Source organism: Centruroides sculpturatus, unplaced genomic scaffold (assembly GCF_000671375.1).
Source record: "Centruroides sculpturatus isolate CEXI.00-Female unplaced genomic scaffold, Cexi_2.0 scaffold1202, whole genome shotgun sequence".
Lineage (NCBI taxonomy): Eukaryota > Metazoa > Arthropoda > Arachnida > Scorpiones > Buthidae > Centruroides > Centruroides sculpturatus.
In genome coordinates, this window is record NW_019385444.1 from 45,890 (window position 1) to 72,340 (window position 26,451).

The 26,451-nt window shown below is 27.9% G+C and overlaps 1 protein-coding gene across 1 annotated transcript; it reads left to right on the forward strand.

Moving 5' to 3' along the window:
* The first annotated feature begins 1,618 nt into the window (after positions 1–1,618).
* Positions 1,619–25,304, forward strand: LOC111639068 (nuclear RNA export factor 1-like). The gene is made up of 22 exons (XM_023384840.1): positions 1,619–1,655; positions 1,975–2,042; positions 6,695–6,778; positions 6,844–6,948; positions 9,690–9,761; positions 12,651–12,720; positions 17,834–17,922; positions 18,046–18,153; positions 18,238–18,347; positions 19,223–19,259; positions 19,349–19,417; positions 20,565–20,620; positions 23,086–23,146; positions 23,238–23,275; positions 23,361–23,431; positions 23,502–23,617; positions 23,697–23,739; positions 23,848–23,920; positions 24,011–24,068; positions 24,189–24,319; positions 24,412–24,472; positions 24,577–25,304. The coding sequence occupies exons 1-22, from the start codon at positions 1,619–1,621 to the stop codon at positions 24,616–24,618; spliced, it is 1,599 nt and encodes a 532-aa protein (XP_023240608.1). The 3' UTR covers positions 24,619–25,304.
* The last annotated feature ends 1,147 nt before the right edge of the window (positions 25,305–26,451 follow it).

The following is a 26,451-nucleotide window of genomic DNA, read 5'->3' on the forward strand; positions in this document are numbered from 1 at the left end:
TCACTAATTTCTGCTTCTTCATCACATGGGACTATTGCTAGTCAAGGGCATGGGAAGGTATGCGTGTACCTTCCTCAACCTCTTACTATTCATCAATTGATGAAACATACATTGCAACATCATCATTAGCATTGATAAAATTGGCAAAATCATCATCTGCATTCATATACTTACTCATATACATACTCATAATACCCATTGATTTCATTTTCTTTGTTGTCAATCACATTTGTATAAGTATTGTTATTATTGCTTTTAATGATTTTTCTCCTTGCAAAACAACTTCTAATTATTGTCACAGGAACAATCTTCCAAGAAGCCACAAAATTTCACATAGCATCTAAAACATTCCATGATTTGATATCATTAAGATTGCTTGAAGTTTTTCACATCAAACAATGCAGCAGTTGTTTTTGGTACTTTCTCTAGATATTATGGATGATTTTTTTGATCAAGTGGTTGAAGGTAGCTTGAAATATGTGAGGGGCAGAAACAGAACATGAACTCATTGAAGGTCTAATCCTTCTACAGCATGTGATAAATCCCCACCAAGAAACTTGTGTGTTCTGCTTGTCCATTTGCCATTCAAAACTCATCATCAAGCTTCAGAAGATGATGACTGATGTTCAAGCATTTTTATTGTCTTCTTATTGGTAAGGTAGCTATTGAATTTCACTTATTCATCTTAAATTGGTAGTTTCCAATTATTAATGGGAGTAGTTTTTCAGTACTGTAAGCATTGCAACACATCGTAGTGATAATTCTCAGCTTGCTATGTTTTCTTCTGTGACATTCTCATCACAAAGGACAACTGTAATTTGGGCAGGGCATTGTGGAGTAAATCTGTTTCATCAAAACTAAAAATGTCAAGCTCTGTGTACTCTGGCATCATAGCTTGGACTCATTCACCTGCAGAAGCATACAACAGATATAGACTAACTTTTGGTTGTTAAGGACACACTGTTGAAATGTGGAATTATTGAAACCACCCATTTTAGCATTTGAAGTCGTCTAGTCCAAATTGAAAAGCAGATTTTTCTGCCTTCTCTTTTATTTATGACATTGATACTGGAATAGAATTCAACTGCACCTGACAAAACTAAAGAATTTTTATTCCTGAGTAGGATGTTTTGCACTCTGGATACATTTTACATTCTTACTTTTGCATGTCAAATGGGCAGTTTGTGTGATTTTGTCCTTATTCTTCAGCTACATGGGTAGTGTGTTAAGAGGAACTTCAAAATATTTTGTTATATCTTGTCTTTTTCAACTTTATGGATTGTTCTCAGTGTTTTGTTGGTGGAAACTTCCTTTTGCTTTTATTTGAATCCTATTGTACAGCAAAGCAAGATAGTCAATTACTTTAGACTGTATGACAGCTGCAGTACTGATGCATTTTACTGACAGATGTAAATGAATTCCCAATGTTGGCACTATGATAACAAGGGAATGAGTGGGAGAAAGGAAGGGATGGCAAATGCTGAAAATATACTCTATCAGTAAAAGGGTGTTGATGCAAGGTTGTTATAGCATGGAGCCTTAGTGTTTATTTATCTTAATAGTCTGTATTTGCATAAAATATAAGAGAAAATGAAAATCATACTTATCAAGAGTCTATATGAGGAAAATAGGTTCAAGTTATTATAAAAGTACTGGTAATTTTGACTTAACATTATTGTATTATATGGAAAATCTTATATACTGTGCTGGACCTGTTGATGACTTTCAGTTAACACAGTTTGACTTAATGAAATTTTACAGTATTCAGCTTTGTTTACAATTTTAAATTTTTTCAATAACTTTCTCTCTAAATAGGAAGCTATCTATATTATCAAAAGGATTCAAAGCTTTATTATTTTAAAAAATAAATGTAATCTTTTTTGTAATTAGTTTTAATATTAATATACTTGATTGAAGTTAAATGTAAAAACATTTTACAAATTATTGTAGTAAAATTTGAATTTTTTTTTTTAGATATAAGAAATTCACTTAGAAATTCACAGGCAGATACTGATCCAGAATATACCTGGTATAGAATAAGTGTAAGTATTAAAGAACTTATTAAATTCTTATTAATTACTTAAAAAAATGAATTAAAGTAAGTATATCAATATCCCAATAACCTGATGTATTAATAATCAACCAACCAACAGCCAAATTAATCAGGCAGAAATTAGCCTATAAATGTTAATTTAGAAATTACATGATAAGAACAACTAGAATTAGACATTAGGTGCTATCACTTAACTGAAGTAGAAACTATAATTTAATTTTAGATTTAGAAATTTAGAATAGTCTGGAAGAAAAGAATCTGCCCAGAGCAGGAGTCAAACCTGCAACTTCTGCTTACCATGTAGTGCACTGACCAATTATGCTACCTGGACCTCTGAGTGATTCCTCCCTTCAGACATATTTAAACTCTAGTTGTTCTTATCGTGTAATTTCTAAAGTAATATTTGTAGGCTAATTTTTGCCTGATTAATTTGGCTGTTGGTTGACTGAATTAAAGTAAATTGATTATCTTCAAAATCTTACAAATTACTATATTTATTTGAATGTAAGACACTTTTTTCAGGTTTTATTATCTGAAAATAGGATGCGTTTTAGATTTGATGTAATACATCATAATTAGTGATCACTAGTGCAGTACTTAATTAATTAGTATTTAAAGAAATTTCTTATAAAATGGACACTTTGATAAATTTAGATATCAAAATATTGGCCCTCATCACTGACCATTTTAAGTAACATAGAAATGATTAAGCACAAGTCAGCATTTAACAGACTGAATAAAATATGGGCTAATAGAAAGCTTGCAAAAGAAGTTAAAATCAAACTTTATAACTCAATTAGTGTTCCATCCGTAACACTATTCCTCTGTAGTTTGGATTCTGAACAAACAGGAAGAAAAGAGATTGGCTTCATTTGCAATGAAATGCCTATGACATATAAATGGAATTAAATGGACTGAACTGAAGACTAAGGATAGAGTTAGAGGGAACTTGAACTTCAATGAGTTCATCATGAGAAGAATAATCAAGAAGCCAGAGAGGCTACCTAACAGAACCCTCTATGCAAGAATAGAGGGTAGGAGACTGAGAAGTTGGAAAGAATTAATCAGGAATACCTTACAATTTAGGACCTACCATCAGCTTATATCTCAAGCTAGAGACTGCAAAATAAGGAGAAAAAGAGTGAAGTCATGGAGGACTCAACCCATCACTGATGAAAGAGTGTGATGTTGATAAACCCATAAAGGGTCATTTCATAGTAAATTGTTATGCGTATCTCACACAACATGCTCTATACTTTTAGAAAATAGCTTTTATTAATTTAATTTACCAGTGGCCAAGTGGATAAAATCACTGAATACTTGTAGTTAGATATGGGATGGATTACACCTGGAAAGTAAACACTTATGGTATCACTTCAAAGTGCCATGCTTATCTTTATCAGAGAAACTCCTAAGAAAAAATTTGACTTTCATTGCAGGTGCCATCATAATTTTTACTCTGCACAATATTTTTTTATTTCTCAGATGTTTTACTTTGGATAGCAATTTCTTTTTTACTAATTAATTTTTTTCACTGCCCTTGTATTGGTTTGAAATTATTTATAATTATTTATTATAGTTTTGATAACATAATTTGGTCTTAAAACAATCGATAGTAAAACCAAGATCAGAATCTAACTGCAACAAACTAAAAGAGGAAGAGAAAACTGCGAAATGTAATTATTAGGATTGTTTTACCTTATTAGCTAATTTAAGTTCTTGGAGCACAATTGTACCTGTTGGTTCAAGATGATTGATGTTTTTCCAAATTTCATATTTTAAAATTCTACTATATGTTTCAGTTTACGTCAGCCATTAGTAGAAAATTAACTATTTCTGTTATAGCTGGAACAGGAGAAACTATTTTATGGATCAATTTATTATATCATTTATTAAATCATTATTTTTTGCATTTTATTGTATTTAATTTTTTCCTTGAAAATAATTAAATTTAAATCAATTTTTCATAAATAACTAATTAAAATGGAATTTTTTTGTTTGTTTGTTTGTTTTTAAGATATAGTGTGTTTCTTCAAATACTCTAAAGTTTTTCCAAAGTAAATTCATTACATCCATTTTTCGATTTTTGCCATCAATTTTACAACAAATTTTATAGAGAAATCTATACTAATATTATAGAGGTAAAGTTGTTACGTTTGGATGTAGGAGTTGATCTCCGAAACTACTCATCCGATTTCAAAAATTCTTTCATCAATATTTAGAATGGAACTTCAGGGTGGACATAGGCTGTATATTATTCCGTTAAACATTCATATAAATTAAAAGATATCATCTAGAATTAAGGCTTTTATGTTCAACAGATGGCGATAACACTGCGAGTACGACGACCTAAGTTTGCTTTTCTGTGAGGATGAAATAAAGCAGATCATCATCTATCTATCTATATAAATAAAAATGTAACGTTCTTTTGTTCCTACCGATTCCTTTGAAATTTTGACACAATGTTCCATTAGAATACACACGTGTTTTTATATAATAAACATGTTGAAATTCCCCCCACTGGGGGAGATGGACAGGATTAAGGCTTACCGTGAAGAACTCTGCTTCTATTTATACTATTTTAGATGCAGTTTTTTGCGTTTTTGATTGTGTTTTAATAGGGTACGTCAACAGAGTGTACACTAAAAAGGGATTTTTTGAAAAATTCCCCTCCATGGGGGAAGTGTTATACATTTATAATAGATACATTTTGAGCCACAACAATGCGTGGCGGGGTCTGCTAGTTTTAGATTAAAATATTTGGGTACCCACTGATATCTTTCTTACAAAAGGAATCATAGTCTGACATTTTAAAAAAGGATAAGGTCAAAGTTGCACATTGCAAATTTGCTGGAGTTGGAGTCGAACTTTTTGTTTATAGACTCCATCACACTGATAGAAAATATTTAAAAGGTAAACTTAGGTCAATTTTGTTATTTTATTACAGTAAAATCATAATTACCTGGATGTAAATCTCAGGAAAGGTTGTGCAGAAAATATTGCATCAGTTATGCAATATTTCTTGAAAGAGGCACTAATTTAAATGGCACTGAGTATGATTGCATACAGGAAGGTGTGAACATTGAATTTAATATTGATTAGTGTAGTTTTAGTTTGCTGAAACTAAAACTACACATATATAACAACTAAAACTAATATTCAGGATGCAACTTAAAACAACAGTTAGTGTTGATTCAGAAGAGCTTAATGTTAATATGTATGACAAATGAAGAGGTTTCTGATTTTGATATCATTAGATATAGTGATATATAACTTACTTGCAATGAATACTGATTCTGTTAATGTAAATTTATCTAAAGAATTAATGGTGAAATATTTGACATTTTCAGTAGTATATTTTTAAAAATTATAAATACATTGGAAAGGCAGAACAATTTTCCTCTTATTCTAAACTCAAAAATAGACTTAAGCCAAGGACAAGCTGCATAAAATCAATGTAAAAGATGGAAGCAAAACAAAAAATATTTTCTGAAGTTTCTGCAGACTAAAATTTTCAATCAAAGCATTGTCAATAGAAATCTTTCACTCAAGACAGGTTCTATCTTGATTTTGTAAAACAATAAATATTCTTCACTGGCATGTAAGATTTAATTTAGCTATTAAAGATTATTTATTAAAGTTTACTAGTTGTTTGATATTAGACTTTTCTCAATTATGTTAACTATAGTTTATGTATTTATGTGTTGTTAGGACTATTGTACCCATGCTAATATCATTATATCAGGTAAAGAAATCATTACTATAATGTATATTTGGCATACTGAACTAGATGTAACAACCACTGTAGTATTTATGTTTAAATTTTGTTCTACTGTATTTCCCCAAAAATAAGACATCCTCTGAAAATATGACCTAGCAGAGGTTTAGCTGAATTTCTAAATATAAGGCCTCCCCCCGAAAGTAAGACCTAGCAAAGTTTTATTTACTTGTGACGGTCATCGACAGATGGTTGAAAGTGGCCGTTGGCTTTTTGAAAGTACAGCCACTGATTGGTCAGCAGACAATCACGGCATGATTTGCATAAGACTATGGCTTGGGAATCACAGATTTACATAACGTTACGGCTAGTGATCACTAATTGGTCGGCTGGGAATCACACCACATCACATTTGCATAGTGCTACAGTTCAGTAAGCACTAATTGGTCATCGAGCCTGATGTCGATGCTATAAAAAGGTTAAGTTGAAGTTAGAGTGGGAAGTCCACTCCAGCATGGGAACTTCGTAAATTCACTTTGGTTCGTGACTTTGGTTTTATTTAAGTTCAGTTTGACACGACCAGATATACGTCACTCTCATCTAAGTTCGACTTGGGAATTTGTTTGTTCAAAAATAAATGTGAATTCTTCTTCATGGAAAAATAAGACATCCCCTGAAAATAAGACCTAGCTCATCTTTCAGAGCAAAAATTAATATAAGACATTGTCTTATTTTCGGGGAAACACGGTAGTAAACTATTAAAATGTTACTGCACTCTCAATTATAAACTATCAGTAGATAATAAAATTATAAGAAAATCTTTTAAGTATTTGAAAACATTCAAATTAATATTATTCGTGTAATATTTTGTAAAATAGTTTCTTGCATATTTTTTTCTTCTAAAACTCAATGTTTATTTGCAGATTCCTCATGGAAAGAAAATGGGAAAAAATTTTGTATTGAAGTCTATAACATCATCTTGTAAAGTTCCATTTACACCGTATAATGTAAATATTTTTTAAAATTTAGAAAAATTATAAATAAATTTCATTATTTATTTTATTTTTTATAGTATGAAATACACAATGCAACTGCAGTATTTTATGTAACTGGATATCAAACAGCCAATGCAATAAAAGATGTTCATAAACGAATAACAACACCTGATGGATTTAAAGTAAGTTTTTAAAATGTTGAAAATGTCTATTTATCTGAATATTATATGCACTTTTTTCTGAAGTATGTGAAGAGAAAATTTTTACATTTTATAATCATAAGATAACTCTTGGAAATTCTAAGAGTTTACTACCGGTTGAGGTGAAATTTATTTCATTTAATGAAAAATATATATTTTTTTTTATAGTTATGTATGATATTTCCATAAAACTTTTACCTTTTGATTTAGGTTTCTGTATTTGTCTCAGTTTGCAGGTGTGCTTATATCATATATATTTTGTTATAATATAGTAATAGTATTTATATAACATAGAATAGTTTTATAATTGAATTTCTAATATCTCTAAGTCAGATCATCTGTTCAGGTACAGCTGATGAAAGGTCATATTAGGATGTCATTTATTTAGCAGTTTTAAATTTTAAGTTATTTTATACTTTATTGTTGTTGAGTTGCAATTTGAAAAGATTATAGACCTATAAATTCTCACTGTCATCTTTCTGTCCTTCCTTAAATATTGAGAATGGAGTTATTTAGATGAAAGCTGAGATCAGATGTGGAAAGATTAGGGGCAGGAGGCCGCAATTAACTATATATGAACTTTTTTATGCAAACTAGAAGTCACATTATGTCAGTTCAAAATTTTCCCCTGAAAGGAGTTAGATAGATGACCAGCATGTGACTCTATTGTTAAAGGAAAAGTATGATGTTAAGGAGCAAGTCACTACTAATTTGATGTGGAGAACAAATTTTAAATTAAATAAATAAAAAAATATATATAATTAAAAATTGCAGCTCAGCATTGTGACAATGTCACAGTAAATAGCGAAGTTGAGGCTGAAGTTTTAAATGCGAAAATGTGTACGTCAGACGTTCAGCGCCGCTTTCCTGTAAGACTAGAAGTTTGACAATGGTGTTTGGAATGTCGAGCATGATAGCACTGACTATCCAAACTTTTATAAAATTTTGAGAATTTGTGTCAAAAGTTCATAAAGCATTCATCTTTCCCATAAAATTCTTATGGGAAAGAGAAGATGAATGCTTTATGAACTTTTGAGATTTTTGAAAATTGTTTATATTTACCACAGATATATTTTATTTTTGAATACTGTAAAAAAAAAAAAGAAGAAGATTTTAAACTAAATATAAGTTAATCCAAAATTATGGAGTTACAAGACATTTTTGAAAGTTGAATAAGTGGTATTTGAAGAATAGAATTCTGATAGAGATAGTTGATAAGTTTAAATATCTGAGCATGGTTTTTGATTCATATGGTACTTTTTGTTTACATTATACAAATACATTATTTAGGTAAATAAGGATTTGATTGCTTTGTATGCTAAGATGAGAGTTAACTTAAAAGATTCTAACACTTGTTTCATTCAGTATGCTTGGATAAATGTTTGTTTGTGACACTAACATGATCGTTTGTTTTTGGATGAAATAGAGGTGATTCATTTCCACTTTCTGAATATATTTAAGCTTGATTGTCAGTCTTAAGTTGTGCATTTCAAGCAGAATTTAGGAGATCTCTACTGAAAGTTTCAATTTTTAATGTACAATACATAGAATATTACAGAATTCCCAGTCATTAGGATATCAACTATTGAAAAACTTTATTCAAAAGCACAGCTCTATGATAAGAATACTCTTCTGATTGGGTAACTATCAAATATTTCTGTATCAGCGAGTTTTAACCTTATGATAATTATAGAAGATAATGGAATTTATCAAGACTTCTAGTTAATTAAAAATTGGTGGTTGTATAAAATTGTAATCGATTTAGATTAGGAGAAAATACATATATTGATGTTTTACCCTTTATACCCAGGATGTTTCTTGTATGCTGATGAAACTCTCTCTATAATTTTATGAATTACCATATTCCTTTGAATTAGCACTGGGTCTCAAATAAGTGCACAGATACTAATTTAAAGAAAATTTACTCAGATTCAATGTAATTTACTCAGATTCAATGTAATAAGAAATTATAGCACTTTAGAAAGTTCTTTCAAAATTCAGATAAAAAAATTTTTTCTTGTACAGTAGAATTGTAGTTAACAGAAAAAATTATTATTGTTGCAATATTAAAATACTGAAGAAGAATGGCCACAAATGTCTACAGAGTTTGCAATGACTGTTTTTAATTTTCTTTTTACTTAATTTTTAAGTTCAAATTTGATATGATACATTGAGCAATTTTCACACTAAATTTTTGCAATTGAACATAAGATTTATAATTAAGTTTTATATGTTTGTGTTATGCAAAAAAATATTTATTTTGTAATATTAAATTTAGGTAAATGCTATATATTAATTTGAATATCTTCTTTTTTGTAATTATTTGAATATAGATATGTAGAAATTATATATTAATACTCTGATGCAGTAAATATTTTAAAATATTATTATTCAGAATTCTTAAACACTTTAAAGTACGCAACTATGTTAAATATATAGAATGCCATTTGTGAATGTTATTTTTTGTGTACAGACAATCTTTTTTTAACTTTTAAAGTTTTAAAATTAATTATGATGAGTATAAAAGTATTATTTCAACCTATTTTTAGTAACAGTATTTAATCTGAAAAAAAGAAAAATGCTTCTGAATATTATTTTAGTGGAATGTGCATCAGGGGATTAAAGAATATTATTTGTAACTTTTATATATCATTTTACAATATAAATGAAATATATGAAAATTAAGAATTTATGATTTACTTATCAACATTTCTTTGAATTAGATGTCTGTGAATGTAACGGAGTCACCTCCTCCTATTCCATCAATTGACGAAGGAATCTCAGAAAAAATAAAGGTAATTTAATTTTGATAACTTAATCTATTTATGCAAATTCTATATCCATGTTTAATTATTTTGGTATTAAACCAAATATCAATCAACAATAACAATTTTAGTTTTCCAATAATTCATGGATATTTATGCTCCTTCTATCATAATAAAATAATCAAAACATTTAAGTTTATTTTATGGAATTATATAGAAAATCAAGTCTGAAATTATAGTAATTAGATGATACAGCCAGGTTAACTATTGGGCTAGAACTTGGCTAATAAATATTCAATTTCTAACCTGATAATTAACTCAGCTGTATTATTTGATGATTATTTTGTGAAAATGAATTTTTTTGAGACTTGGAATTCAGTTTTTCACATATAACTTTTTAGTTACAAATTACATTTTGTTATTATACAATTGTTTATAACTTATTTGCTTGACAAAATTTAAAGTTTACATATGTACTGTACTTTAACTAATTTATATATATATATAGAAAATTGTATGATAAGATAAGAATATTATCATTAAATAACAAATATTATGCTATGATTTATATCTGGATACTTGCTAGTATGCAAATGATCTTTGTTTATCAAAAAATGAATAGAAAGTGCTAAAATTTTCAGCCTGTATTACAGTTTATAACTTTCACATACTTTAGAATATCCTCCATTAATTTTTTTGTCTGAAAATGTATGCAATATGTATTTTTTGATATTTGTTCATGAAAACAGTCATAAGTTAAATGTTATATTTTAAGAAATGTTTTTTATTTGATGATCCAATTCATTCCAAAGACTCAATTGGATTAAAGCTAATCTCTGAGCTGACTATAATCTGTCTATGGAAAGAATGAACTTAAGAGTAACGTTGTGATGTTTCAGTTAAACCAATCAGCACAATCTCTAATAATGTCAGCACTTTTCACTTAATATGTCAGGCAATATATGAATTTTATTTTATTTTCTCTTATTGTATGACAGAATAACTTTTCTGTTAATTATGTTAATATTTTTTATCATTTGTTAACTGTAAAGAATCATGTGTTTACCTACTACTATAGTGAACTTCCTCATATTCAAATACCAGAACATGAAGCTTCCATAACATTGTTTATAATGGTGGTGATATGTTTAACAAATGAGGAAGAAACCAGAAATGACTTGCCACAAGTAAGCAATCAGTGGCTGATTCTCATTGGTTAATACCCAAGTTGATTCTTTCCATAGACAGACTATACTGTGCTTTCTAGTTAATCTTATTCTTAAGTCAGAGAGTCGATTGCAGATAGTAAAAGCAATATGACACAAAATATTATTTTATTGATAATAAGTTGGGGACTTCCTAATATAGTTATATTACGAAGTCCCCAACTGAAAATATTATTGTCAGATTGTGCAGATAAAACTTTTCTTTCTTTGTTTATGCAAAACAAATAATCAAAACCAGATTATGAAAAATGGTTTGAAATCATTTGTACTGCATTCATATAACTTAACTGTTAGGGTGATATAATCCAGCAAATAATGCTATCTGCACATTGCTTCATCCAGGCATGCTTGTCAGAATATAAATGAGAAATCATTCAACAGTGCAGCTTTTTTATTTTTTTTGGCCATAGACAGATACTCCTTATAGTAAGCTAGCTGGTACTTGACAATGGCTAGGAAAATGAATTATTTTGACTACATGTCTGGGTGAATTATGCAATTTTATGTATTGCACTGATGCTAAACGAGTACAGTATACTCCCAATTATTGAAGTTAATCATCAGTAATGGAGGCATAGATAATCTGCATGTTTTAGTAAAAGCTAATTGATTTTTCTTTTATTTAGTTTTTAATTTCACATTAAATTTAACATAATAGTTTATATATTATGAATAAACTATTATGTTAAATTTTGAGAATGATAATTAATTAATAAGCTTTAGATGTGATCAGAGTTGAATAAAACTTTGTAAAGAGAAAATTCAAAAAAATTTATTGAACTAGCTCCTTGCAGTTCACTATGAATTTCTTGTATTATTAACCGAGAATGAAGGTTGTCAGCTAGATATCATCAATAATTTTGTGATATTAATGATTTATTGGTAAGGAAATGGTTCAAAATATTTTCTTCAAACAATTTTACAGCTTATTAAAAAAATATATATAATAAACACATAAGTGAAGCTTTGTTGTTCAAGAATAAACTGCACTTACTGTATTTGTTAGGCTATTTAATTAATGCCTTGACATTCTGGAAATTGTTCTAATACTCAATATATCATTTTAAATAGCAAGAGTTAACTATGTAGATTTTTTAAATTTTAATGCTAATACAGTGTTTGTATTCCTGGCATAAATTTTTATTGTGACATATGCATGCACAGATAATTGAGAGTATACTGTATTATAATGGATATTAGACTAAGGATAGTTAAAACAATGATGTTTCTAATGTATTATCTATTATCTTTTCACATTAGAAATCCATTAATTATTTTTATCAAAATATCTTGCATTTTTGTCCATTGTAGACACTCAAGGAGATAGTATTATCATATGTATGATCATGATCTGATACACAGTTCTAAGTAAAATATAACAATTGATAAAGATATTAATTAGAAGATAGCTTGTAAGTAGAATGCAACTATAACATTGATGAGGTTTATTGTTGTTTGTAGAATTTGTTAATGCAAACATAATGATAATAAAAAAATAACAAATACATAACAGATGAAATAGGATGAAAATTAGATTTTATCAATACTTATTGTAATTTTAATATAAATTTTTAAATTATGCAGTTTATGATAATGCTGTTTATGAATAAAAATAAGTTATGAATCATGATGATGATGATTGCTTCACTGCTTTCAATATTATACAAATGACTTTTTTTTTTTTTTTTACCAGACTGTAATGAGTAAACATTATGATTCTATGATCCACAAACTTGATTTAAGTACTTTTCATTCAGATAATGGTAAGTTACATTCTTATAGTTATATATTTATATATAGTTATAGAAAAATAATGTTTCATAATTATATTTTATATGAATTTGAATGAAGATAAAAGTTTTATTTGAAATTTTAAAAATAAAATATTTTTTAGCAGTTTTTTTTAAATGAAATTATAGTTATTGGAAATTTTTTGCTGATGAAATAACTACAAATAGTTTTTTGCCTTTGTTATGAATTTAAAATCCCAATTACTAATTTGAACATTACATTTAAAAAATACTATTATTTGATTTAATTTTTACATTTTGAAAATGTTTATCTTGAGTTATTTTTAATTGTATAATCTTAGACTCAAGATTCAAATTCTCTCACTTCAGAAAGAAGTAGCTTAATTAATCATGTATTGAACTTTCTTTGGTTCAAACACGATATAGTGCAATCACTTGACCACTTGGCATTTTTCATCATTAACTTTTATTCAGTTGATATGCATATAAGTTATTTGTACACATTTTGGGCTTTGGGTCGAGTGATTGCACTATATTGTGTTTGAACAAAGGAAAAAATACTGATGCAGTTTCACGAATGTTAATCATGTATTGAAATTATTTGTAATTATTATGGAATTTCAATAGTTCATAGTATCTAAAGTTTATTGATCAGATTATGAACATGTTTAATAACACATAAATAGTAACAGGTATGGGAAAAATTGTCTTTTACAGCAAATATAGTAGAAAGTTTTTAGTTACAACCTTGGGCACTTAATAAATTTAGTAAATTTCTAAATGGATGTTTTTAGTAGCATGTGCAATATCCAATTTGTTATTGATTTCTTACCAACTGTTTTGCTGCATACCTTGGCAAACTGAAGCCACTATCTCCACTATCCAATGTTTCAACTCTGTAATATCAGTACAAATGTACCTTGCTTTAGAATGCTTTGTTAATGCTGTGTTTTTCAATTATATTTACATTTATAATTTTTAGCCCTTAACTGGATTTTATGGATTTTTATTTATTGTGTTTACTTTTGCAACTTTTTTTGATCTAGCACTTTGTGCATTTAATAAATGATAGTGTAAATGTGTTTTTAGACTTTTATATATACTGGTAAGTGAAATAGGCCATGATTTACTTTAAGACAACATTTTATGATAGTAATCTGTAATCTAATTTATTGTATTAGCTAGGTATATCTGTAACCTTTTTTGCATATATTTTGTTCTTTACATAGCCGCTCAGAAAAATCCAAAAGCATGATATCTAGGGCATGGTGAAACCATGGAATAAAGCAGTGTTTCTCAATGGGCGATATCACCCCATGTGGGTGTTTTTCCATATTGGGACACCATTAATAACAATTTATACTTTGGAGGCAAAAAACAATTTTCTGGGCGATATAGTAAAACATTATATTAAGAATAATTAGATATTTTATTCATTATATCGTAAAATAATTAAACAAATAACATTACACTAGTGACTAGTCTATTCAATGCAATATGAATTTGATGTCAGCCTCGGCTCTTGGCATCATAATTTTGAAGCTTGCAGCGGGGATTCACAGCAAATAATGCTTAATTTTAATTTTGTTAATTATATCAAAATCTGATACGTATTCTGAGTAAATAAAAGTTTATTTGATAATTATATATAGTTTGTAAAAAATTAAACTAATAAACCCAACAAAATTGTTTTCAAAGTAAAGGGCCAATATTATGTAACAGGTTTATTTCATTAGAGGTTGAGAAACACTAGAATAAAACAATTGCATCATATCTTTAGTATTTGTGTATTTCATCTGTTGGAAAAATACATCAGGTTACATTTTATTCATCTGAAGTATACCAAACAATTCCAATATAGCCATGTACTAGTCAGCTTTTGTTGTTTTTTCTTGAAAGAAAAATTGCTTCAAAATTTTGTCACAGTATAAATGAAAACTTTTGAAGTTGCTGTTTTCAATGCAAAAATCTTCTTGCGACATCTGTCCTGGTTAACTTTTTATTAATTGTCTTAATTTGATCAATAGATGACATTCCACATATTAATTTCATATTTCTATATAATTTTGATTAGTCTTATTATTTGGCATTTCCTTTGTTCTTTAAGCCTATATGTTTTTGATATTTTACAAGTACTTTATCAATGACACTTTATAGTACCATTGATAAATGGCCATTAGCATGATAGCATCAATTAGTCTTAGGTCTTTCTTACACTTTTTATTTTTCTCAGACAGTGTTGACATTGTAGCAGTTCTGTTTAAGACTATAGTGCATTAATTAATACCAACCCAGAAAGTATAAATCTAAACTTTATTTTCATATTACATTAATTTTCAAAATTACTTCTGACAGAATGAATAAAATAACTCATACAATTATTTGAGCACACCAAATTTTTTCATATTTAGTAAACTATTTTCAGAACAACTTAATCACAATGAAATTATAAATTTCAAAGAGTAATTTTAATCAAAACTTGAAATATACAAACATTCTTATAAAGAACTAAGTTATGTATAGAAAGATTTTAAATTAAATATACAGTAGGCCCTCAATTTAATGGACTGGATTTAACAGACAAAAAATTTTTGTTTTTGTTCTGCAGGAAAAATTTAGAATTGTTTGTTTTATTCATGAATTGAGAACAGTTGGGTCAGTGAATCAGCATTAGTTACGTTGCATAGTTTTGATATATTTAATTAAAATAAAGTGTGGTTTCTGTCATAAATTTATTTTTATATATTAATTAACACATATTTTAATGGTATATATAAATTACTCCATGTACAGAACATTATAATAGCATTTTAATATGTCCTATACATAGTAAATTTGTTATTAATTATTTTGAAATAGTGGATGCCCCTTTCCTAATTAGTGAGGCAATTCAAGGCATATTATATATATTTATATTAAGATATACACAAAATTTTGAATGATATAGACAGGTCTAAAAAAATAAATATTAATTATTACAAATAGAAAATATAAAAATATTTAATAACATTTCAAGTATCCAGAATTTTATATTTTGATAAGAAATTTAAAAAATTAGATTGCCGAGTGAAGATATGAAAAATTTTCTGTATATGGTTAAATTTAAGAAGAAAGGAATTTTTAAATTAATTATATTTGATAGAAATGGGACGAAAATGAATTGTTTCTCTGGCTGTGAAAAATTATTGTCGATCATACAAATCAATTTTAATTTGATTACTGATCTTATCTGACAATTATTTGCATAAATTAAATTTGAGTTATTTATTTTTTAAATCATGATTAATTGTTTGTTTGTTTTTTTATTATCATTTTAATTTAATGAAAATTTATTAATATTTGTGATTTTTCACTGTAAAAAATTTAAAACTTTTAAAAATTTATGTACAATATTACTTTTCTTAAATAAATATAAAATATGTTTATTCTTAATATAGTTGTTATTAATAGGAACAAGACAATAAACATCTGGTAGGAAATTAGCAGTTACATCAAACATTTCCTTTGTTTATATTAGACATAAGGTTTACATGATGATTATTTCCATAATGTATTTATTTTAATTTTAGTTGTAGCTAATTTTTGAAAACTATTATGAACAATTTGACAAAATTATTAGAAATATTCATTAAAACATGTTATTTTGTGTTATTAATTTGAAAATAAAGAGCTTCAGCAGACCAATTTAGAGTTGATAGTGTTGATTAAATTTCACATTTATGCAGCTGATTTATTATAAAAATATTTTAAAAAATCATACTATAGTTGCAAACCTTTTTAAATTTTTAATCACTGGATAATTAGTTAAACTTAATCTCTAATGATTCTTTAATAATTTTTAAAATAATAAAAACCTTCATTCTCAGAAGTATATATCTGATACAGACTAGCAGAAGTTTCTAATTTGATGGTGAATTAGTATCTTTGTCTCTGAATATATGCTGATTCTGCCTTACCATAATTTGTATTTGTTTTGCTCTTCACAGATTTTTTAGTTGGGTGTAGTTTTTGGAAGGTTTTTATATCCTCTAATTGGATTGTTGTTTTTTTAAAACCAGTTTGTTATCTATAAAAAAAATATTTTGTATCATTCATGAAACAAAATATTGTGCTTGAAATTCAAGACATTTTGATAACTAACTTTGTCAAGTTACTGGCCTCTTTAGATAAACAGAATTTTATAAATCACCTTTGAATAAATAAGAAAATGATTTATTAAATATAAATTCCATATTTTTTTCAACTAATTTTATAAAAATTTTATTGTTTATTGAAGTTGCATTACAGTTGTTCTTTTAACATGTATTAGTTAAATTATTAACATTAAAAAGAAAAATATACAACTTGTTTTCTTAATAATAATAATAATAATAATTGAATTGCTTTGTTTTATAAGATGTAAAACAGAGGAAGAACATAAAATTCTCAATTATATGAGGCAGATTATATAAATTGAGTTGAGTAATTCTTGAGATTTATAACTGATGAATAAAAGCAGTTGGAATAACAATAAACATTATAATGAACATATTAAATCTGCTATAAAAATGACAACTCTTTTAGATGTAAATGTAGATTGATTTTAAAATAGTCATAAAATATTTAATAAATTTTCAAAAGATATAATCCTTCTACTCCAGTTTTCATATTGTAAGTCCAATAATATATCAGTAAATTTATAACAAGCAAAGAAGAAATGAACAATATAATACCACATGGTAAGAAAGCAATTTTTAAATTTGACAAAATAGTACAATATTAACAAATGTTATATAAAATGGCATCTGATATATCTGCATTCATCAAAAGAAAGCTATAAATAAAACATGATAGTTGGAAAGTTTAAGTCTGTACGAAGGTGATTCTCTGTCTGGAAATATCCTTTTTTATTTATAGGAGCTGGCTACAGATTTTCAAATGTAAAATATGTCAATGTTAAAATAATACTTCTGCAAATTGATGGGTATTTAAAACAGACTCAATTAATAATTTGTTTTTGTTTTGTACTTTATGATTAAGTTTATTTGTTGGTCATCAGTAGCTTATGTATATAAAAATGAAGCCACCTTATTTAAAAATTGATTATATGGTTTGACTAATTCGAGTATTGTTTCGACTCTTACAGATTTATGTCAAGAAGGAATTTATGTTCCTATTTCAAGAAGAAATGTCATGTCTTGTGTTGTTCAAATTATAAAAGAGCACATCCCATTGGTATGTTGTTAATATGCATTATTAATTACAGATTGTTGTTATGTATAAATGAAAATATTTTTTAATTAATTACACATTAAATATACATTAAAAATTGTATATTTTTATTATGTTTCAATTTAGATACAACAGCTCGATTTATCTAAAAATAGGCTGAATAATTTGGAGGATTTAGCTCCTCTTGTGACAGTATGCAAAAATCTGAAAATACTAATATTAAAAAACAATAAGGTAATTTTAATACTGGATTTGATTATTTTGTTTATTATAAATGTAATTGTAAATTGTGTTTTAAAATTATTTTTGATGATGCAGCTGAAGAGAATGGCCGTACTTGATGCATTGAAGGGATTGGATTTAGTTGAGCTCACATTGGACGGTAATCCTTTGTGTGACAATTATAAGGACCAATCAACTTATATCAGGTAAGATATTTATGACCATTTAATGAAACTGGAAGAAGAAGCAGCTTCTACTCCTGAATGGTCTGTATGTGTAGAAGCAAGTGCTGTCCATTGGAAACAACAGTAATATATATATTAAAATAAAACTTAACATCTGAAAATATACACTTAAAATATGACATAACCATACATGGCAATATTTGCAGATAATTTAATTAATAATTTTATATTAAATATGTCAAAAGTAAGGCATCAGTATCGAAATGGAAGAGAAAAAAAATAGTGAAGATTTAGAAGCACTTACAATAAATCAGCTTTATTTCTTGAAGAAATAATATCCTCTAGTTCATAAATGATTGTACAAAATATTGTATTTTATTAAGAATGTATGATTTGCCATCGAAAAGAATTGCTGGAAAAAGTTCTCTTATCTGTACTGTTAGCCAAAGACGGTGGCCGAGCTCTTGGAGTCGCTCACTATCAGGCACAGGCAGGAAGAGATTTAAAATAGGATGAAAATCTTGTTCCAGCTCAAACTAGATGTGGCAAAATCAGATAGATCATGGAATGTAACATGCAAAAAACAGAGGATATAAGATCATTAGAATGAGAAGACAATTCTGAAATGCTGAATATGTGCAAAATGTGCTTCTGCATTTGAAGAAAAGATAGATACATGCCAATACTTTTGAAAATTTTAATATATTTTTTTATGAATTTGTTTTTAAATACAAAATATCTTTCAAAAATATTGCCAGTGTGTTATGTATTTACAAAAATTTAAGATTTAAAAGTGATGATGATGATAATGATGATAAATGATTTTGTAATAATTTATTTTACAATTTTTTTATAAACTTGATACAAATAATATTTTTATTATGAATATATTTCAGTGCAGTAAGAGAGAAATTTCCAAAAATAATTAAGTTGGTAAGTATAGTTTAATATTGATAAAATTAATTTATTTTGTTTTTTATGTATTTTGTTATTGATGATGCTATATATATATATATATTTAGGATGGACAAGATTTGCCTGCTCCTATTTTATTTTCATTAGAAACTCATGAAGTTTTACCATCATCTAAGGTAAATATTTTCATATTGCATATTTTAATTACATAAGATTTGAAGCTAGCAGCTACAGTATTCATTAAGAACTGCTTTGTTGTAATTGCAAAGATGAAGAAAAATTTATTTACCTTTTAATAAAATTACTTCTTAATTTTTGTAACATGAATGTATTCTAAATATTAAATATTAGTTTCTGTTTAGTACTTAAAAGATTTTCAAAATATCATGAAATGTTATATTTTTTATTGAAGTGTGAATATCAAATTATTATAATTTTGAAGTGAATCAAAGAATAAAATAATAATATTTACACAAGAGCATATCTTAGACTTTTAATTTTAAACTCTTTCCATCCTAAAGACACTAAGAGAGGGGAATTTTAATCATATTGATCATGAGTTTGGCGGGGCTAGCAGTTGGTCAACTGGGATGGGGCACAACATATCTGGGACAGTCTACCCGTGAAAAATTTTTCAGGTTTTTGCCCACTTGGATTTGTTTCTAGATCTTCTGGAACTGTAGGCTGAGGCTGATGCCTTACCCTTTTTGACATTTGGCCCTTCAACCCTTAACACAGCCTAAATTATGGAAACAAAGTATAAAATAATGAAAAGTTTTACTAAGAATTTTTAATAAATCATCAATTTGTCTAAGTTAGTGATCTGAATAATTCTATTTTTATACATTATTTTCAAAAGAAAAGTGGAAATATTAATATGTGGCATTGGTTTAATTGTTACTTGTATCTAATGAAATGTGATTTCATGGTTGTTTTTTAGAACTTGTAATATTTTGATATTTTAAATAATCAATTTCATTAATGTAAAATTATTGTTCCTATGAATGTGATTAAACAAATACCATAACTTATTTTAGCAATATTAATTTTTCTTTACCACATTCTTCTTTGTAATGCTCTTATGAAAAGCATTTGAGAACAATCATATCTTAATATTTCACCCTTTCATATTATTTTGATTTATTTTATAAGTGTGGAGTAAAAATAAAAAGTAATCTGTAATATCAGAAGAATTTTCCTTCATTAATATGTGAAGGAAATGCTTCTGTTAAAAAAATATATTATTTTTTTAACAGAAATAAAGTAATATATTTATTGATGTTTTAGATTATTATTTAATATTAGTCTTTTTACTTCATTTAGGAAAGCTCATTCCCATCTGAAGATGTTAAGAATATTGTTGTGCAATTTTTAGAACAGTAAGTTGTTTTAAAATGCTTATTTTACAGTACACACACATTTTTGTTTTACATAAAAAGTATGTTTACATATCATATTTGTATGAATAAATAGATTTTCACTACTTTGTAAATTATTTATAAGAATATAAGTGAGAAAAATATATGATTATTCATTTTATATTGATCAATGGATACATATTCTATGTGATTTATAATAATAATAGTAATAATTACTTCTTAACTTAAAAATTTACTTGTTGAATAATCATAGTACCATGTTAGAGAATTAGACTTTTTTCATTACCATAAATTTGGGCAGATAACCTGTGGGTTGCGTGTGTGTGTGTGTGAAAGATAATAATTTAAACGGAAGTATGCCAGCAGTTTTAAATTCCAGTTGCAAGTTAAAGTTGATTCACACCGGCTGGTGACAGACAACTGACCCACTAGACTGACAATTACGTATTCATGTGTGTGCAAAAAATGACACCAAGTATTTAACTATATTCTCCATTGTTTTTACATTCCTGGGCTATTTCAATGGATTAAGATTTAAGTTTTTAATAAATATTCGCAATTAAGATACAGGTTAATTTTCAATCTAATACAAAATATGAGAAACCAAAAAGAATTAAATTTTGCAAAATGAAAAATATTAAAACAAGCAATACTTGTGACAAAATCAAATTTGAAATGTTATGACATTTGGAACCAAAAGTAAACAGAAAATAATTTTACTATCGACAATAAAATTATTTTTAATTTTTTTCTGGGTTTATTTTATTACTATTATTATTACTGTACAAAGGAAATTAGTCATAAAATGAAATTATGGAGCTGGCCAATGAATGCAGGGGTGAATTTTTCAGTAGTTCCTTCCCTGTTAAAGCTAGGAACTGTATCATACACAAGACATCTTGAAATATGTGTTAGCAGAAAACAATACACAAGCACTCACTTGTGTATGTATGCAGTCACACTAAGTTAGTGTGTTTGTTAATATGTGTTTGGATTGAAAGTTATTTAATAATAGATAGTTTAATAACATAGCCTACCTTTAAAAAATATTTTATATTAATTATTACTAGTTTGCCAAGGCCCACCAGTGGCCAAGCGGTTCCGTTCCCTGAACACTGGGAGTTTGGTCATGGGTTTGCAGCTCACTAGGAGGGACTGGCCATGTGGAGTTTTCTGGGTTTTTTCCATGTCTGTAATGCCTGAATAGGGGTCAGTTACCCTTAAAAAGATCTCCCGGAAGGCATCCCCCTAGACAGATTCCCCAATTTGCTATAACTTAATAAAACAACTAGTTTGCCAAACTAGTCCAAATAATCTGGGAATTAATGTGATTATTATAGAATATTTGGGCTTGGTTGTTTATAAACAATATTTTAATGCTTAAGATGTCAACTTCGAAACTGCATACTGTTAATTATCTTGCTTTCAATAAATAATTATAGAGAATTCTGCTGAATTTATGTTTTTGAAATTTAAGGTATCTAAAATTATTTTGTAATTTTAACAAATAAATTTTTCTATAGTTTTGAGTAAAAATAATGGTCAAAAATAGAGCATATAGTGAAACACAATAATTAATATGATAACTTATCATTATTGATTAATAATAATGGTGATAATGATTGTATTTTTATCTCTTCTTTTTAATCTATCGTATTTCTAGTTTTAATAGCCAAAGTAATCCATAAATTTTTGTTTATCTAAGTTTTAATTGTCTATTGTTCTGAATACAATATACTACTAATGATACAAGTCATTATAGCAGTTTCAAATATATGTTTTCCTGTGAGAGTATAAATGTTCTATATTTAATTTTCAAATCAGTTACTCTTTTTTTCTAAAAAATTATATATCCAATATATCTGTTTTTTTTCCTCCCATTACTTTTAATTTCCTTTTATCAATATCAAGCAATATAATAACAGTTGTATGGAAACAGCATTCTTTAATAAAAATTAAAATTTGCATCTTAACATTCTTTGTATATGGATACTTTATTAGTTTATATATATATATATAGAGGAGAAGGGGGGATTTTAAATTAGGAGTAGAAATATGCACTACAGATTCCCTGATTTTTTTTATATCCCTGCAAAACTTGACAAAGAGAGTATTTTACTCATTGTTGGCCTGACCCCCCTCCGATATCTTTATATACATGAATGCCAAAGGTATCTGTAGAATTAGATGGAAAGTATGTTAGTTTGTTAGAATATTTTAAAATTTTTATTTTAATGAGAAAAAATGGTAAGAAATGTTATTATTTAAGAAATCCTTTAGAAAATTTATCATATACTGCTTTGAAATTTTGTATTTTGTCAAATGTAATTAATAGTAATGCTATATATTTATTTCTTTTACACGAATCATAAATATTACAAGTGTAAGAATCAATAATATATTTTTAAATTAATTAAATTCTCATAAATTAATCCAGTAAATTTTTAATTTTTCTTTTTTTACAGGTACTATACAATATATGACTCTAGTGATAGACAACCTTTACTGGAAGCATATCATGATCAGGTAAAATAATTGTATAATTGTGTGTGTGTGTATTATACGTAGTTTTGTTTATTCGAAATTAAAATATAACTTTGTTCATTTATTTATTTAGGCAATGTTTTCTATGTCCGTAGTAAGAAATGCTCAGAGGTAAATTATTTTCAGTTCTTTTCTGTATAAAATATTTTTAAAAAGTTTGTTTTTTAATTATTATTTTGACTTGTTTTTCTTTTAGTCCTAGAGATGGAGGAAAGCTGCAAGATTATATTTCTGATAGCAGAAACCTTATGAGAGTACTCGATCCAAGTAAGAAATTTTTAATTATAAATTTGCACTTATTAATCAATGTTGTTTAACGTTTCTATTTTATTCGTAGATCTCAGACATAAATTGTTAAGACAAGGAAAATTGAGTATAGTGTCCGCATTGTCAGAAATGCCTAAAACTCAGCACGATCCTAATTCGTTTACCGTTGACGTTTCTTATGTATCTGTAAGTACACTTGAATTCTTAATAAATTTTTCATTTTAATATTTTTTGATGTAAGTAATTCTTATAATTTTTATTGCAGCAAGCATTAATGTGTTTCACAGTTACTGGTGTTTTTAAAGAAGGTGTGTATATTTTGAATAAAAAACATTTTTTTTATTAACAGTAAAAGTTTATAAATAAATAAAATATGTTTACTAGAAATTTATTATTGAAATTTTAATTTGTTTTAGTGAATTCTAAGATAAACAACGTTCCCTTACGAACGTTTAGTCGAACGTTTGTAGTCATTCCTCAGGGACAAGGGTAAGCCCGTTTAACGTTTACAAAAATTATGCATTATGTATAATCCTTGCAGACATTTAACTGTTATCAAATTTTCTGTAATTATTTCAGATTTTCTATAATTAACGAAATGCTATATATTACAAATGCCACTGCTGGACAGAATAAGGTACACTGTTTTATTGTTACATTTTAAATAAACATTAATTTTTAAAAATAGTATTTGAAGCAATTACAATTTCTTTTTTCTTATTTTAAAAATTTCTGTGTATCTTTCTTGTCTTTTTAGGCATATAAAATGGTTGCGCCGACTCCGACGCCGAGTCCCGCGCCCAGTAACGAAAGAACTGCGGAAGAACAACAACAGATGGTTATAGAATTCTCTAAACAGACCGGAATGAACTTTGATTTCTCTGCCAAGTATGAAACTTTGATTGATGAGAATCTAAAAAAAGAAAAGAAAAAAAGAAAAAGCCTTTCTTTAACTATATATTGTTGTTTCTGTTTTTCAGATGTTTGGACGAAAATGATTGGGATTTTCAAAAGGCGGCAACTGTATTCCAGACTCTAAATGTAAGTATAGAAAATATGCTTTTAAATACAAATTTGGAAATTCTTTTTGTCTAATTCTAGAAAATAATTTGGGTCATTTTAATTTTTATTTATTTTTTTTCTAGGAGAGAGGAAGTATACCCGTCGAGGCTTTCCAGAAAACATAACCAAGAATTTAAAAAAGAAGAGTCGAACATCCGCGTTTTTTTATATCATTCCTTCATAATTTCAAGTGAAATTTTCTGGCGGCCACACATCAAAAACCAAAAAGAAAACAAGAAAAAAAAACTGTACATAGGAGGCCAATAGATCGGACCGACACGGGATTATTTTATTGTTCCAAACTCTTTTGTTGTACATAACAAAGAAAACTTCCAGAACGGAGATAAGAATATCAGTAGAATGCAGTTTTGCTGCGTATTTTATTTTCTAAATGCCAAATAAAAAAAGGAAGATGTACATCCTCGTCGGAATTACAGAACACATCAATATAATTACACTATTTGATACAAAATTTGCAGGGGGATGAAAAAAAAACTAGTGTAGACAGATAGTGAGAGAGAAACAAAATTCAGTTTGCCAAGAACAGTCGCCATTCTCCTCTGTTTTAATAATGTAAATAATAACAATTCGTTATGGCAGCCACCAAAAGAGAAAAATAAAAAAAAAAAAAAACTGTAAAAAAATATTTTAACTATTATATTTTGACCAGCTCAAAATACATTTTATCACAAATAAGTTGTGTGCATTGTCATAATCTACCATGAAAAACACGCCGAGAAATTTCAGTTTAAACTGTAAAAAAAAAAAAAGTTACTTTTACATGACAATAAAAGGCTGAATTCTCTTTTCCTCTGTTGAAATGGCTAATTTTTTAAAGTGTTGCCACTCGGTTTCGTGCGCCCCCTCACTCAAAAAACAAAATGATTTTTTAAAATTACGCGCCCTCTACCGGTCTACGATATATGCAAATTTGCAAAGGTGAGATTACGTAACGATGAGAGTTGCAAGAAGTAACGATATAATTAAGAGCGGGCGGCGGCGGCGGCTAGCAAATATTAATTTGGAATCGAATCAGTTGGAAAATAGTGGTTAGGAGGGGGGAAAAAATGCAGGGATTTTTCTTTCCGGTCCGGCATTAGAAAGAAGAACGGACATGTGTATCAGTTGCAGATGAATGGGTCGCCAAGGCATGACAAAAGAGGGATACATAACGAACGATCCGATGTGTCAGGAGCAGATGGCTCCGGACCGAGAATAATGAACGTGTTAACAATTACTTCTTAGAGGAGGAGGGAGGGAAAGAAGGAGTCGCAGCATATATCAGCTGACAGATGACAGTTTTACAGGAAATGATCATTAGTAAGTGTTCATTCAACATGATAATTAGCCCAGGCCAATATAGGTGGCGCCTCCGTTCTACCATTGATTTATACTTTTCAATTGGTCGACACCACCGCCTTAGTTCCAATTTTGCACGTAAGTAGTCGCTTCGCGGTTTTTTTATTTTATTTTATTTTATTTTTATTTTTAAAATTCTTACTAATAATAGAAAATATCCGAAACCGATATCGAACGCTTCGATTTAGTTGCTTTGACGAGCACCAGATGGCGCGGCAGGGAGTAGGTAAACCGGGGGAAATATTCGGCGACGGGGCGAAGCAGATTACTCATTTTCAGTTGTCCTCGCGACGCCCGAGGTGTTGGGGACGTTATCGTTTTGTGTCGGAGGCGCCCCTGCGGTAAATCTCGCCATTGAAAAGGCGACAATGCAGAGGAAATCAACTGAAAGCGCATCAACTCTGTTCCCCTTCCCCCCGTGATTTGTTTCTCTCAAAAAAGCAATTCGCTAAGCAAAATGTCGTTTCTCTTTACGCCCGATTGAAATTTATTCTCTGCCAAAGCCATCTCGTTCCTTTTTTTTTTTATTTTTGAAAGCCCCAAACCCCAATTCTACAGAGCAAACCCCCTCCTCCCCCAAAAGGAACACAAAGAAAATA

Bases quoted from the DNA above. Each gene is read 5' to 3' on its own strand.
- LOC111639068 (XM_023384840.1), top strand. From the start codon at position 1,619: ATGAGGAAAATAGGTTCAAGTTATTATAAAAGTACTG. The intron at 1,656-1,974 runs GTAATTTTGACT...TTTTTTTTTTAG, and splicing joins AAGTTATTATAAAAGTACTG to ATATAAGAAATTCACTTAGA. The intron at 19,418-20,564 runs GTAAATATTTTC...TACTTCATTTAG, and splicing joins AAGTTTTACCATCATCTAAG to GAAAGCTCATTCCCATCTGA.